Source organism: Pituophis catenifer, unplaced genomic scaffold (assembly GCF_029215685.1).
Source record: "Pituophis catenifer annectens isolate HBS135680 unplaced genomic scaffold, rPitCat1.0.hap2 SCAF_1, whole genome shotgun sequence".
NCBI lineage: Eukaryota > Metazoa > Chordata > Lepidosauria > Squamata > Colubridae > Pituophis > Pituophis catenifer.
The window spans coordinates 306,948,158-306,965,417 of NW_027256881.1; the positions used below are offsets into that span (position 1 = coordinate 306,948,158).

Below are 17,260 nucleotides of genomic sequence, written 5' to 3' on the forward strand. Positions count from 1 at the left end.
TGGAGAATATTTTTGAAAAATGGACCTTTAATGTTGGACATATTGAAGGTTATTTTTGAACAATAGATCCAGAAATGAATTCTAAGGGTGTCTGTAGAGATACGATGAGTTTAAAAGATGTTACAGAAGAGGAAAAAATTCTATTGGACAAGCCTGAAACTAATCTGAAAGTAGATTTAAAGATAACGAGCAACAAGAATGATATGAAAAAAGATACTACACAGAACACACAAAAGAAACTGGTTGATGTCTTAATAATTAAAAGGGATATTCAAATAACAAACCAAGAGAGTGACCTGATTAATTTTCCTATATTGGATTTACAAAAGAGAGATGTTAAAGTTTGAAGAATTTTGTGAGAAGAGATAAAGAGAAAAATGAAAAGATTTCAAATTTTAGACCATTATTTGAAAAGACTAAAGATCCAGATTGCTAAAAGTAAATGGAAGGAATATGAAGTTGGTTTATTTGGTTAAAATAGATATGTTATTATTTTTTGTAACCCTTAATGACTTTTGTTGATCAAGATTGAAATGATGAGGTTTTAAAGGATTTATTTATGGAATGGTAGTTTATGGAATGATGGAATATGGGAAGAAGATATCATTTGTTGCATTTTAAGAAAAGGTGATAGGTTACTAAAATTGTTTATATTTGTTCTGATGGAGAAAGTCTTTCTTTAGTTTCTTTTTTCTTCCATTTTACTTATTTTTTCTTTCTTTTCTATTTTTCTATTTTCTTTTTCTCTTTTGCACCTTCTTTTTTTTGTTATCATTATAGTTGTAATTTTTAATGAAATTACTATTAAAAAAAGAACTTTTGTGTGTTCTATAACTGATCATCTGAATTGCTTATCTTATTCCAAAACGAGTTAAGTTCAATTATTTGCCTGATGTTAGATTGGAAAAAAAAGTGTGTACCTTTGTGGAAAATGTAAGCCAATGACTTCTTAAATGATATGTGTATACTTAAAGGGGAAAAAAGGGGAGGGAAGAGGAAAAATATTGAGCTACAGAAACCAAGGTAAGGCACATCACTTGGAGTTGTTTATGTTTAATGATAGAACTAGCTCTGACATAAAATTGGGCTACATTTACTTTTGATATTTTTGTTATAATTGGTTGAACCATAATTGTCTTAATTTAATAAATCCTTTAAAAAGCTTATGTTGTTATAGTGTTTTATAAATTTTAGTATTATTTAAGTCCTTTTATAGAGCAGGGTTGTCAAACTCCTAGCCTGCGGGCTGGGTGTGTCATGTGCTGGCTACGTCCACGGTCGGTTTAGCAAAGGGAAAAAAAGTCTGGATACGTCACGTGACACAGTCGTGATGACGTGAATTTGAAACCCTTGCTTTATAGTGATCTAACTTCTCATAGCATTTACATTATTCATTGTAAAATTATTTGTAATTTTATAGGATTTTGATGTTTTTTAATTCCTGTACTCTGTAATTTTATATTAATAATATTCTTTTTATCTCATTTTAGTCTATCAATCTGGGAAAGATTGAGGGTAAAAGAAGAATGGGACGACAGAGAATGAGGTAGCTGGATAGAGTCATTGAAGCAGTAGGCATGAGCTTAAATGGACTCCAGAGGATGGTAGAGGATAGGAAAGTCTGGAGGAACATTGTCCATGGGGTCATGATGGGTCGGACATGACTTCGCAACTAACAACAAGTCTATCAATATGATTTTGTTTATTTCAGACTGAAGTGATTAGTTATATAGTTATATTATTAGTTTTGGAAGGCTACTGGCTCACAACTGTTGCTCTAACAATTATATAAGAACACTCTTTTTAGCTTTTCTAACATCTTAAAATATAACAAAAATCTAATTATACTTACAGCATAGCTTTTGCATGCTATATTCGACTATAGTCCATTTGCTGCTGAAATATTATACTTATTGGCAAACAACAAAATAAACATATAGTGCTTATTTTTATTTATCAAATGTATATAGCCACTCATCTCACATAAGGTGACGTTGGGCAGTGTACAATAAAACTAACAATTGAAATAAACTCTGTTAAAACAATTGAATTAATTAAACATAAATAACAACATGTTTGCATGGGAGTAGGACTTATAGTGTGGTCAAAGGGGTAATGCAAGAATTATAGACCAAAACTATAGATAATTAAAGCATGTATGTATATAGGTCTGTATGTGCATATGTATAGTTATTCATAAGAACAATAATAGGGTCAATTTTAAAAATATCTAGTATAAGATAGAAAACAACTGTCTTTATTCTAACCAAAACAGAACAGGGTTTCTTGATTTCAAAAACTTAATCTCATATAGCAAATATTTCTATGCAATAATAATACAATTTCAGGAACATTATTTGTTATTATTTTTATATTACCTTTTACATAGTTACCTGATTTAATGTTTTCAATTTTGTTATTTCACTTTCTGCATCTGTAAAAATGTAAGCAGGAAGTTCGTTGATAACAGAGAATTCAAGTTGTTAATATAAGATTTTTAAAGATTTTATTTATTTATGCCGCTCAACTGACTCTGAAAAGTGACTCTGAGCACCTTACAATTAAAATTATAAATATAACAGACATTATAAAGATTAACTACAAAGAGAAGAAGCAAAAAAATAAATAAAAGGAAGATCAATAAGGCAGTAGCATCTTCTCAGTTAATCCACTAGCCACTTCCAACTTGGAGCACTTCCATTAAGATCTCAGGATAACAAGCAGAGCCAGGTTTTATCTCCTTTCCAGAAAGCCAAAAGTATGGGAGCAGACTTCAACCCAGGCAGACCTCAAATATAAAGATATATTCATAAAGTGGAGGTTATGTACATCACTCTAGGAGCAGCTAAAAAAGGCCAGGCTGGTGGATTCTACACAAGCTATACCTTCCAAACACTCTTCATGGATAGCCCCACTTGCAGCGCCTTGCAATAATCCAAAAGACAGATGATTAAGGCATGAATGACTGAGTGCGGGTTCTCACGAACCAGGAAAAGGTGCAAGCAAGAGTCATAATTCCAGAAGGACTCCACAACTTTATCTAGAACGATAGATGATGAACTCCCAAATCCAAGAATCTCTACAGCCACTTTCTCTCTTACCAGGATTCAGCTGAAGCCCATTGTCTTCCACTCAGACCCCTACAAATTCCAGCACTATGAGGGCAACTACAGCATCACTTGGGTCACCCATGATGGAGATATACAGTTGAGCATAATCAGTGTATTGAAGATGGTGTCTGATGATCTCACCCAGTGCTTTCATGTAGATACTAAAAAGAAGCAGAGAGAGTGCCCATCCTGCAGCACCCCACAAAGGACAATCCCATGGACTAGACCTCTTACTCCCTATCAACACTGACTGGGACCAGCCTTGGAGGAAGGAGCTGGATCAGCACAAAACTGCACCCCTCAACTCCAAGTGCCGCAGCTGACCTAAAAGGATACTATGGTCAATGGTACTGAAAGCCACTCAAACATCAAGGAGATCCAGGATGGATGCACTACCCGTATCCCACTCTTGCTAGAGATAATCTATAATACAACCAATATTGTTTCTGTCCCAAACTAACCAAACTGGCCTGAAACCCGGCTGGAAGGGATCTAGATAATCCATTTCATCCAGGATCCTTTGGAGCTGCAATGTGACCACCTTTTCTACCACCTTCCCTAAAAAGGGAAGGTGAGAAACTAGATGAAAAATTGTCCAGATAGGTGGAGTCAAGTAATGGTTTCTTGAAATATACTGAGTAAAAGTACAGCAACAATTAAATATGACAAGTCCATTTATTATCATCTTTTGTATCATTTCAAAACAATTTGGGTTAGGAAGAAAGACAGCCAAAAGAACTGTTTTTCAATATTATAAGGTACAGTAATGCAAAGAGGCCAATGGGTTTGGTTTTTTTCTCCCCTTAAACTTCTTTTTCTAGAAAAGCTTGATTATCTCTTTTTAGGTATGAATGTTTTCCTCATATACAACACTTGGGCTAGGAATCAAAAAGCAGCATATGAATCAACCACTTTTCAGCTTTCTTCTTTGAGCAGCAACTTCTAATGAGAGGAAACCACGAAAGTAAAGTACCAAAATAAAACACTGCTAAATGAAGAAGCATTTTGTGCATAAATCTCCAATCTTTGTTTCATGGAAACAAAGTTCAGATGCTAAAATGCAATATATCATATGGTGAATTTGCAGTGTTTTCATACCAAGTAGTGCTTGTTGCAATCGTTCCACTTCAGCCTTCAACGATTCTTCTACAAAACTAGGGACTTCCTCTACTTTTACACCAGTCTGTTTTTCAGGAATAGATATTTGGGCTTTACTGCGTTCAGATTTTAGACTTTCGTATTCTTCTTTTACTTGATTTTTCTCTTTTTTTACAAATTCAAGTTCTTTCAAGAGAATGTCTTTCTCTTCTTCTGCTGAAGACAATTGTTGACTTAAACTTTCCACTTTATTTTGTAAGTTACTCAAGTTTGGTGATTTTGATCCATGTTGTAGATCTATTTCAGAAGATGCTTCAGTATTTCCACCAACTAAACAAGGAAACATAAATTTATATTAGAGCCCAGAAGCACTGTATAATAATGTTATAATTATTATATTGAGTACATAAATAAAAATAACAAAGTTAAAACATAAATAAAAATAATATTTTGTAAAATTAAATATTTCTTAATTTCGTCTGCATAAATATTAAAAATAAGTATTTTGCAAAGCTTTTTTGCAGCATTTCTACTGGTACTGTCAAATTTTATTTGTAGAAACTCATAGCCATGGTTTGGCTAAATTAGAATTTTCACTGCCAATGATAAGGAAGCCATGTACTTGATTGCTTACTGCACTGCAAAAATGTCTGGATTGTATATATTCTCATAGTTTTAAATTAAGTTTTATTTTTCATGACATATTGATTTAATGGATACTTTTCCATTAGTAGTTACAATGGATAGTAGTCATTATAAATACATCAGGCATTCTGTGTTTATGTAACATGAAGAGAGATGCGTTGCAAGGCCTTTCTGTCGGATTTGCAAATATTGCTAATACTTGAAACAGATATAATGTAACTATATGCCATGCATGCTTATCTTCATTACTTTTCATCTTTTGCATTGTAGAGAGAAACTATACAGAAAAATATATTGAATATCTTTAATAGTATAAAACTGAGAATACATGAATATGAAGAACTAGGAAGTACTAACATCATTAATGCCATAAGAAAACAATTACACCCTGAGGTTTAAGGAAGTTAGCTGAAGGGTCATCCAACTATTTTATCAATGTTTCACTTAATGTAAAAGTCTTATTTATGAATGAAATTTGTAAGGTTGCCAAACTTAAAAAAAAAGAGCAGGCATACAGTTTTTATATATCCAAGGATTTTAACTGGCCATACCATTTCACTAATTATAGCTAATGTTTCCTATTTCACAAATTTTATAGTTACAGTTTTTTTAAAAAGTATTGTACTGGTAAGCTAGAAGGGTTATGCCTACAAAGTATCATATTATCCATTATGGGTACTCAGCAATCCAGAATTTGTAAATTATATAAAGTACTGCTTGGAATATATTATACTTGAAATCTGGTACTCTTTTTACATGCTTAATATGGTAACAACTTTTTAAAAATCCTTTTGGAACTCTTAAGAACAAACAAAACCTTTCTGTAATTGATCCTCCAATTCTTCTATTCGTTCCTCATATTCACTTAGTTCTTCTCTATGACGTCGGCTTATCTCTGCTAATTTCTGATGGTGTGCATCTTGCAATACTGAAAGTTCATGCTGGTGCTCATCTATTTCTTGGCTCAACTTCTGTTTCAGTTCCTAAAATGTGTAATTAATGAAAAGCAAAGTTCATGACTTGACAGTTTAAAGTTCATTATGGTTTTTAATTTTAAATTTAAAGTTTAAAGTGCATTCTGGAGTACTTTATTCACTAACAATGCAAAATATCTGAAGACTGACTCACTTATAAAGGAAAACATGGAACTTTTAGAAAAAAATGTCCATGAATGATTCTGAGGTTATACCTTGTTTTCTTATTAAGGAGCCCTCAAAAGATACAATGCAAATAGTTGCTTTATTTCTAAGTATTTCAAGATGTATATTTATATTCATATTCAAGTGTTTTATTCAAAATAACTTCAAAAAGCATTCATAAATGTCTGTGCATTAGAGGATTATCCGAAATCTATACTAACTATAAGGAGTGATCTCACTTAGGAAAAGAGGTGGTGTTTTGTTTTGTTTTACCTTGATAATATTTTGCAGCTTGCAGATTTCATTTTGATCTGTATTATTTTCTCCTTGAGGCTTAGAAAACTAAATAAGATGGTGGAGAAAAAAGATTTAAAATGCTGAAAGTGGTTTAGGCTTTATAAATTTAAAAAATGGTGTGCAGCAGCAACATGGCAGGATCTTAAGAAAATTATTCTTGAACAGTGTTTAATAAATCAAAAGTTTCAAGCTATACAATGAGTGTGGCCTAGTGAACAGAACACCAGGACCCACCACAAGGATTAAACATGTGTTTTGTGTTACACAAATTGCATCTATGTTAGCTTCAATCAATAATTTAGGAGCTTCATAAGCTAAAGCTCAGCTCAATGTGCAGCAGTTTACAATTTGCCTTTTCTTCCCACCCTGCCCCATTAAACATACTGAAGCAATGCATTCCCAATGTAAACTTATGATTCATGTTTATACTGGAAAATGAAACTGTTACAGAAACATACACAGCTAACTATTCAGAATTCCTGATGTTAGGGAAAAAAAGCTGCAACATAGTTATCAATGTTGGTACAGGTAGTCCTCATCTTACAACCACAATTGAGCCCAAAATTTATGTCACTAAGTATGAAATTTGTTCAGTGAGTTTTGCCCCATATTACGACTTTTCTCACCACATTTGTTAAGTGAATCACTGCAGTTCTTAAATTAGTAATACAATTGTTAAGTGAACCAAGTTTTCCAGAAGGGGATCATATGACTCTGGGACACTGCAACCGTCATAAATGTGAGTCAGTTGTCAAGCAGCTGAATGTAAATCATGTGACCATGTGAATGCTGCTACTGTCATAAGTGTGAAAAATGGTCATGTCATTTTTTTTCAGTATCATTGTAACTTCAAATGGTCACTAAATCAACTGTTGTAAGTTGAGGACTACCTGTATATTTTTTATTCATTGCCACAAGGCCGTGGCCAGGGGGGCTTTTTATCAGGTTCGCCTGATACGCCAGTTGTGCCCCTTTCTGGATCGGGACTCCTTGTGCACAGTCACTCATGCCTTGGTTACGTCACGCCTGGACTACTGCAACGCTCTGGCCTCATTGTGGGCTGGATCCGGCCGCCGAGCCTTGAGTTTTATACCCAATATATGTAATCTATATTATGTTATTCAGAAAAGAGACGCACCTGTGCAATCTGCTTCCAGTGCTCAACTTCAGATTCGAGCCTAGAAATTTCACTGGACTGTCTGTTTATTTCTTGTTGAGACCAGATCACATCTCCAAAATCCATATCATCTCTATGAAAATCAGAAGAATGATGTCTAACAGGAACAAAAGAAGCTGATGTAGTGGCTGATGGAGAAACAACTGGTTTTAACTGTGATGACTGAGCAGCTGACTGCATTTTCTGTAGTTGCTCCTGTAAAGCATTCTGCCTGGTTTTAAGATGGCTGATTTCCACCTAGATCAAGACATGTACATTTCAGTAAAGAAAATGTTCAATCCAACATTAACTGCAACTTTTAATTTTAATTTCTTTTAAATATTGTTTAATTTAGCTAACAGCTACTAAAATTATCCTTATTTCATTAAGATATTTCATTAATTGTACCTTTTTCTCTTGTTTCATTGTATTAAGAAGAATCCCTTAAATTAAGCCCAACTTCTTTCAATTGCATGAACATGTCCTCATCATTTTTTGCCAACAACATAGCAGTGTTAGTCACTACACTCTTGAGACTTTTATTTCTGGCTTCCCAAGATAGGATTGGTTATCTACCATCTGAAAACTAACCAAGCCCACTTTAGCTTATCTTGTTCATAATAGAATAGAATAACAGTGTTGGAAGGGACCTTGTAGGTCTTCTAGTCCAACCCTCTGCTTAGGCAGGAAACCCTACACCACTTCAGAAAAATGGTTATCCAAACTCTTCTTAAAAACTTAAGAATATTGGAGCATTCACAACTTCTGGAGGCAAGTTGTTCCACTGATTAATTGTTCTAACTGTCATGAAATTTCTCCTTAGTTCTAGGCAGCTTTGGAAGCCATATTAAAAGTTTTTAACTGGAGTTGGGGCTTTCTGGAATGCTGGAACGCTGACGAGGTTGCTTCTCTCCTTAATTAGTTTCCACCCATTTCTTCTTGTCCTGCCCTCAGGTGCTTTGGAGAATAGCTTGACTCCCTCTTCTTTGTGGCAGCCCCTGAGATATTGGAAGACTGCTATCATGTCATCCCCAGACTTTCTTTTCATCAGACTAGACATACCCAGTTCCAGCAAACTTACAGCAATCTTATATGAATAAGATCAAGGCAAGGCTGCTGAATAGTACCACTTAAGTGATTATTTTTTATCAGAATCCTATAATAACCCCTCCATAAAATTAATTACCGTATTTTTCGGACTATAAGTCGCTCCGGACTATAAGACACACCTAGCTTTTGGGGAGGAAAACAAGGGGGAAAAAATCTGCCTCTGCCTCCCAGCAATTTGCTTCCTTGCAGCAAACAGCCTGGTCAGCTTCAGCACAGCCTGATTTAGCATGAGCAGCTGATTGGTGGTTGATCTGTCTCCCGGAATTCTGCCTATCAGCTGTTCCAGGCTGTGGGGATCACCACCGCCCATCCCTGCCATCGCCGCCTCCACGTGCTTCATTTTCGACCTCCACATGTTCCGTTTTTGGCCTGTTCCAGGTGGTAGGGATTGCCACCGCCTATCCCTGCCATCTGGAATGGGCCGAAAATGGGGTGTGCGGCGGCTGAAAACGGGATGCGAGGAGGCCAAAAATGGGGTACGTGGAGGCGGTGATAGGCAGTGGTGATGGGTGGTGACAGCGGCGATGGGCGGTGGAAATCCCCACAGCCTGGAACATATAGTATCTGTTCCCATTCATACCTTTCCAACAATGGTAAAAGCATTTATGTTCCTTTGACATAAGGAAACTTAAATTACATGTAATTATTTGTCAGAGAAGGAAAATTATTTTTTAATGTAATAAATGTATGTTTTAAAAATTTTACTAACTCAAGTGCTGAGTGTAAAATGCATACTTATGGGAATTTAGTATAATAGCATATCCAAACTGTTGGTATTTAAGACAAACATGGACAAAATACCTGTTTAATCATTCAAACACTTTGAACTTTTCAAGATAGAATGGATATCATTTGATCAAGGCTATGTAGCAGCAACTTGTCTTCTACTGGCCTCTTTTTTATTGTCATCTATTTTTTCAATCACCATGGTCTTCTCTAATGACTCTTGCCTTCACATTATATATTCACAATATTTAAGCTCTAGCTTTATTAAGCAGTCTGGTTTTACTTTACCAGCTACTGAATGATTTGTTCTTCCTGTGATCCAAGGAATTCTGCAAAAATCTCTCCAATACAATATCCTTCACAGGATAAAACAGACTCATACTCTTATGCATAGCGAAGCAGCACAGACTGATCTTAATTACATCTTTATGTTGTTGAACATATTCTATGTTGTACTGATTTCTACGTATCTATATACCATATTTCTAGGGTTCAATATCCAGAGAAATTTCAGCAATCTCCCTAAACTAATTCCAGACTTCATAAAGAACAGTAGCTATTCCTGTTTCAAAAAAAAAATCTATTACAAATGAACCATAAGCTTCCTTAAACATAAGTAGAGCAATATAAAGAATATCTTGTTATGCCAATTCTTAACGATTCAAGATAAAGTATGACTTGTCAAAAGGTTTGATGCCACATAACACACATCTAAAACAAACAGCCATGTTGCACGCCTGTCTTTACAAAATAGGTTGCCATCCTATTAAGTACATAAAGTCACAAATTAAATGTTGTTCAATTAGTTTGAGCCATTATTTACCTCTTTCTGCTGTAGCTGATTACGGTAATCTATAGATTTTTGCTTTATCTGAAGCTCTGCTACTTCGTTCTTTTCTTCAAGGTCATTACAAAACTTTTTCAACCTGTCGTTCTAGAGAAAAATGCATTGAAACATTAATAAACAAGAGCCTAAAATTAATTTAACCCAGAGTACATACTAGGTCTGACTCCCAAACACAAGAACAAAAATGTATTTTTTCCTATTTGCTTCTATTTGTTTTTCAGAAATAGCATCCTACCTCTGATCTCAGTGTGGAATGTAAGCTTTCTACATCTCTCAGACTATTGTCAGATACCGGAAAATCAACTGCAGCACCTGAAAAGAACAGGAAAGGAAAGAAGATGAAGATACTATATTCTCTCTCTCTTTCTCTCTCTCTCACACACACACATATGTACATACGTACATACGTATGTATATTCATACATACATTACAGCAACACAAGTACCAAACATGGGATTTCTATTTAATTCTAGGGAGATGAAAGTGCCTCACTTTGAATGATTTTTAATATCTTTTGTAGATAACGTTGATCAGATCTGCCTTTAGATTTCAACATTAAGCCAACAGTGGGATGTGGCTCCAAAAATGCAAATGCAAATGCACCAAAACAAATATAATTGTGGAATTCACAATAAGTAGTTATTCAACTGTATCTTTCTTTAATCAGATTCCCACCCTTGAGTCCTTCACTCTTTGAACAGAAATCAGAAAAAATGATAATAGGTTCAGACCAATCAATAAGAACGATTAGGGGACTAGAAACTAAGTTCTATGAAAAGATATTAAAAGAGATGAGCAAATTTAATCTAGACAAATATATCCAAATGGGGGATACAAATAGCACTGTTCAAATCCCAAAGATGTCATACATAAGGTCAAGAATTGTTCTTTCTCATTCCAAAGTTCCAACACAGAAACTTTACTATATATTACAAAATAACAGCCTAACAGTAAGAACAGTATGACAGTGGAACTAGATACTCAACAAAGTGCCAGGCTCCTCTTTCACAAATTCCTGTTCCTTTTGCTCCTTTTATTCAACAGAAGGCTAGACTGCAATCCATCTGGTATTCCTGCACTGAACAGATGTTAAGACTCAATAGCCTAAATGGCCCCTTCTAACTGTATGATTGAATGACTAAATCAGTCAGGGAAGACTGAACCCAAAAAATAATTAATATCTCCTTTAGATGAGGTGAAGTATATTCCATCCTGTTTTTAAAAAACAAATTATAAGTCTACTCTTGAAGAAACATTTCCTTACATCAGAAGATTGAGCAATTACCGTGTAAGTCAGTTTCAAGCATCCCATTTCACAAAAGCAACCAAGAATTTAGCAGCTTCACAACTTCAGGTGCATCTAGATAGTGTTTATCTGGACTAATGCAAATTGGGCTTTTAGCTGGCAAAACCACAGTGGCCAAAAATTGGAAGAGACCAGGTTACATACAATAGCAAAGAACTGAGATCTAACAGACTGTACAAACTATTGCATAATATCCATAATTTCACAGGCTCATCCAATGTAGATTTGAATCATCTATGTAAAGGGAAATATTAGACATTCAAGCTGGCTTTAGAAAAGACTGAGGAAGAAGATACATTATTGCCAAGGCATGCTGGATAAATGAGAAAGCCAAAAATCCTCCAAAGTAGTCAAAATATACTTCACTTACTACACAAAGGCTTTGAGTTGCATCAGCTCTGGGAATGTTCTTAAGAAATTCCAGAATATTATACTGTCTTCATGCCAAATCTATGTGCAGGATAGATAGCCACAAGCCAAATAGAACATGGCAAAACAGACTGGCTCTAGTTTGGTAAAGTGGTAAAGTAATAAGAAAGACTGTATACTCTCTCCTTATTTATTCAAGCTATATTCTGAATACAGGTAGTCCTTGTCTTAGGACCATTCAATTAGTGACTGTTCAAGTTACAACAACACTAAAAAAGGTGACTTATGACCAATCCTTGCACTTAAGATCATCACAGCATTGTAGTGGTCACCTGAACGTAATTTGGATGCTTAACAACCAGCAGGTATTTATGATGCTTGCAGTGTCCCAGGGTCACAAGATCACCATTTGCAACCTTCCCAGCTGGTTTCTGACAAGAAAAGTCAACAAGGAAGTTGCCAGGAGGTTGTAAGACACAGTCATGTGATGCCTTGCTTAGTGACCATGGCAAAAATGTTTATAAAATCAGATGCAATCATGTGATGCCTGACTTAATGACCGCCCTGCTTAACAACAAATGTTCTGGCCCCAATATTGGTCATATGGTGTGGACTACCTGTATAATGTATATTGAAGGGAGATGAACTGGAAAAAATGAGCATAGTTTTAAAACTGAAGAATAATCTGCTCCATGAGGTTAACATTTAGATAATTGCAAAGCCAACCAGTTATTGAGAGTTGGGTGGCATACAAGTTTAATTATTATTATTATTATTATTATTATTAACATGCAAATTATTTGCACGATCCAGTAATAAAATAGTGAAAAAATAGGACTGTGATTAATTAACAAGACCAAAGTAATGTCAATAGGTTCAGTAAACAGCCTTAGAACTGACAACAAAGACACAGAAATAGTGGATATTTTCTGTTTTAGGATCAGCTCTCTACAGTAAAGGAACCATCAGTCAAGGAATACACTATAAGCTAGCACTTAGCCGGGTATAAATGAAATGTATAGCATATGATTATATTTTCCAAATAAACTTTGGAAAAGATAATTAGATGCTATAACATGTCATTATCTATAAAGATTAGAATCATGCAAACAACGCCTTTTCTTTGATATTCCATGGATGTGAAAGATGGACCTTAGAAGAAGCAAAATAGAAAGAACACTGAACTTTGGTGTTGGAAAAAAACAAATAGCAATGAAAACAAACACATGGATCAGGGAATAAATCAGAATTCAGCTTTAAATGACCAAGTTCAAGCTGTAAGACTTTGGATGCATTATGCAAAGACCCACATCCCGATAAGTCCATAACATTGGGAAAAGAAGAAAGAAAGAGGCTAAAAGAGTAACCAGCAATAAGAAGGATGATTACAATAGCAATGAATACACCACTGAAAAACTTAAAAAGGCCAGACTAAAGACATGACCATCCTGAAGAAAGTCTATCTATATGTTTGCAAAGAGTGGAAACAAATTTAAGGTCACATAATCCATCAATTAATCATCAATTTAGCTACTGAGGTCCTTTCTACCCAATCTGCCAGATTAATTTCAAATCTGGAACTATAATGCCAATCATCTGGTCTGCTTCTTTGGTTTACAAATCTATCCAGACTGTTTTTCTTGTTCAACATTGTATTTGTGACACTCAAGAGTATAGAAAAACAACATCTGCCTACAGGGACAATTATAAAAATAAACCCAAAACTGGTAAGACTGAAGGCTATATAAGCCCTCCCAACCAACTTAATTTCTTCAGAAAATAAAGAACTTCTACATCAAATTATGATACTTTAGAGGTGACTTTATTAATACATGATTGTTGGGAAGGCCACTTCCATGCAAGAAAAGAATGAGTACTATACAAATAACGAGGTACAGGAAGAACCTCTTATTTTTTTAGTTTCAAGAAATTACTTTGCGATAATTTACTACTTTGTATACCTATGGCCTTTTCTTTGGATCCTAAAATAGAGAATAGAATCTATTTTATAACCTGTATACTATGTATATTAATTAGCAGCTTTTCTTAAAAGAAAGTAATCCATATGGAAGAAAACACTAATCTGTACAGGAATTATGGAATGCTGTTGTCTTGTATGAATGTAATACCGTAATAATATTTATAATACGGGTCTTGGACTTTGGCACTTTCTCTCTCTTCTATCCCATCTGTTGTTATACAGCTTGCTATCACTTCTAAATGAAGACAGTGCATTGCTTCTATCTTTGCATCATTAGCAATTAAATTATCTCCTAGAAACTCATCTACCACAGGTTTAATTTAAATCTGTACATCTCTTTATTCAAGCAACTCTCTGTATATTTGAATCAAAATTATTACACACTGTTAGTAGTTCTCTAAAACTACTTTGTGACATAATTTATGGAAAATTACAATCTAAAGAGCCTTTTGATACATTTCTCATGTTTTGTCCAGTACTGTCTTCTTACTCTATATTATAATGTTGCAAACCTTCCTCTCATAAGACATGCTTATTGTAACAGAATTATTCATAATAAGGATTTAAAGGACGAGCCTGAAGACATCTTAAATATTTTGATCAGCTGCACTATTTATTCCTTAGTTCAGATCAAATGAATGTTTTAGTACATGAACTAAATCTAAACTAAACTAAACTAAGTACATCTCCACCCCGGACCACCCCAATGATGCCCTTGAAGTGATGTCCCGGTGCCTGGAGGCCGTGCGGATCTGGATGGGGAGAAACAGACTCAGGCTCAACCCATCGAAGACCGAGTGGCTGTGGTTTCCGACATCCCGATATAGTCAGTTGGTGCCATCACTGACTATTGGGGGCGAGTCACTGGCCCCCACGGAGAGGGTTCACAACTTGGGTGTCTTCCTGGACTCACGGCTGTCTTTAGAAGAGCACATGACGGCCGTGGCCAGGGGGACTTTTTATCAGGTTCGCCTGATTCGCCAGTTGTGTCCCTTTCTGGATCGGGACTCGTTAAATATGGTCACTCATGCTCTCGTTACTTCCCGCTTGGACTACTGCAATGCTCTCTACATGGGGCTCCCCTTGAGGAGCACCCGGAGGCTCCAGCTGGTCCAGAATGCGGCCGCGTGGGTGGTTATGGGAGCGACGTGGCGCTCCCATGTGACCCCCCTCCTGCGCGAGCTGCACTGGCTCCCGGTGGTCTTCCGGGTGCGCTTCAAGGTTTTGGTTACCACCTTTAGAGCACTCCATGGCATCGGACCGGGGTATCTACGAGACCGCCTTCTGCTACCAATAGCCTCTCACCGACCAGTACGCTCCCATAGAGAGGGGCTCCTCAGGGTGCTGTCGGCCAAACAGTGTCGACTGGCGGCCCCCAGGGGGAGAGCCTTCTCTGTGGGGGCACCTACCATCTGGAACGAGCTCCCCCCAGAGATACGGAAGATCCCGGACCTGCGCACGTTTCGCCGTGCTCTCAAAACTTTTCTATTTCAGCAAGCTGGCCTGGCCTAACTCCCATTTTTTAAATTTTTTAAATTTTTTAATTTGTGATTTTATAAATTGGGTGTTTTAATCTGTGTTTCGTCCGAAATATTTAATAATTTTAAGGGATTTTTTAAATATTTGTATTATCTGTATTTTATCTTGGCTGTTCACCGCCCTGAGTCCTTCGGGAGTAGGGCGGTATAGAAATTTGATTAATAAATAAATAATAAATAAATAAATAAACTATAAAAATCTTTAATACGAATGTTATTAAAAAAAATTAGTTTCAAGAAACTACTTTGGGATAATTTACCATCTCATATACCTATAGCCTCTTCTTTGGATCCTAAAATAGAGAATAAAATATCTTACAAAAAGAAAGCCATCCATTTATAGTGCAAGCACACAAGACTTTTTTTAAAACAAGCTTCTCAAGATTCTATGATCCTTGAGCTCTGTATCCATGTTTTTTTAAAGGTAGCCTGCCCTAATCTGACATTTTCAGATAAATTAGGGCAGTAATTTTCAGAATTTCCAGTCAGCATGTAGGTGCTGGTCGAGTGCCTGCAGGCTATATGGCTCTGGATGGGAAGGAACTGGCCTTAGCTCAACTCTGGCAAGACAGAATGGCTCTGTCTGGGTTTTTGGCCCCCCAGGTCCAGATGATATTTCATCGCTGACTCTGGATGGGGTGGCATTGAATGGGTACGCAATTTGGGGGCCCTTCTAAACCCAACATTCTGCTCAAGGAGCAGGTGGCAACCGTGTGTGTATGTATGGGAAGGTTGTCTTTGTACAGATTCATCTGGTGTGCCAACTGCATCCTTTCCTGGACTGTGAGGCCTTGGCCACTTCCCATATGGATTACTACAACACCCTGTACATGTGGCTGCACTTGAAGACTACCCAGAAGCTACACCTGGTCTAGAAAATGGTGGTGTGAGGAGTGATCAGTGTCCATAGGTTTACCGATATGAGCCCTCTGTTGTGAGCTGCAATGACTCCCAGTTTCATTCCAGATTTAAAAGCTTATATGGCACAAGTTCAGGTTATCTGCAGGACTGCCATTTCCCTACCAGACCAGACAGGGTGTTCCTAGTCCCTTCCCTTGAATACTGCCATCTTATGGGTCTAGGAAGTATGCCTTTTCCATGGCAGTCTCTACCCTCCTAGCCTTCTTAAAGTACCTAAAACCGACTGCTGGGATATGATGAGGGGAATGAGAGGATTTATGGTTTTAATTCATATATGTATTATGTTGTTTTAATTATTGATCGGGAGACACCCAAAGTTTGATATAAGTCGAGTGGCTACAGTATATAAATATTTTAATTAAATAATGGAAGTTGCAGTTCCAAGTTCTTTGTAGTATACCAGGTGGGAGCTATTCTTTTGCTTGTTTGTTCACAAACATTCAGAGTTATTGGTTTAAGGGACAGAAGACAGAAAGGGTGAATTAAAGAAAAAACTTCCTAGGTTAAAAAAAAACCTGCCTTCCTCTCTTTCAGAAGTACCTAGTCCAAAAGATCTCCTCCTTGTTTTTCCCACGAGGGAAACATATGCCTCCATTCCCCACCTGGAGGACACAGGTTAATATTTACAGAGAGTATCTCCACAACCTCGTTGGAGAATTTTTTGGGGAAGAATCCCCGTCCCCAGTCCGAAAACCTGTCATATCCTGGCCTTCTGGGGCTTTGCCACTAACCCTAATACACACACACACACACACACACACACACACACACACACACACAATCCCCATCGCCGCCTTTTCTTACCTCCCACCTCTTCTGTCCCTTCTAACAGCATATCCTTGGTGAAGCTGGAGATATGCCCGGTCAGTGTCGACAAGCTGCCTCCGACCTGTCCCACCAGGGACTGGCCGAAACCCGCACCGAGGCCCCCAAGCCACGACGACATCCCAGTCAAGGCTCAACAACAGTCCTCGGGGAAAGAGAGAAAGCACGACAGTAACGATCAGCTGGGGTCT

The 17,260-nt window shown here is 36.6% G+C and overlaps 1 protein-coding gene across 1 annotated transcript in view; it reads right to left on the reverse strand.

The window, feature by feature from the left end:
- Positions 1 to 17,190, reverse strand: part of TRIP11 (thyroid hormone receptor interactor 11) — a 40,369-nt gene extending 23,179 nt beyond the window's left edge. The window contains exons 1-8 of the mRNA XM_070941361.1: positions 17,049 to 17,190; positions 10,364 to 10,440; positions 10,105 to 10,215; positions 7,428 to 7,703; positions 6,266 to 6,334; positions 5,671 to 5,836; positions 4,209 to 4,538; positions 2,394 to 2,434 (exon numbers count right to left, since the gene is read on the reverse strand). Coding sequence (XP_070797462.1) covers positions 2,394 to 2,434; positions 4,209 to 4,538; positions 5,671 to 5,836; positions 6,266 to 6,334; positions 7,428 to 7,703; positions 10,105 to 10,215; positions 10,364 to 10,440; positions 17,049 to 17,190 — 1,212 coding nt within the window. The remainder of the gene's footprint in view (positions 1 to 2,393; positions 2,435 to 4,208; positions 4,539 to 5,670; positions 5,837 to 6,265; positions 6,335 to 7,427; positions 7,704 to 10,104; positions 10,216 to 10,363; positions 10,441 to 17,048) is intronic.
- Between the last annotated feature and the right edge of the window lie 70 nt (positions 17,191 to 17,260).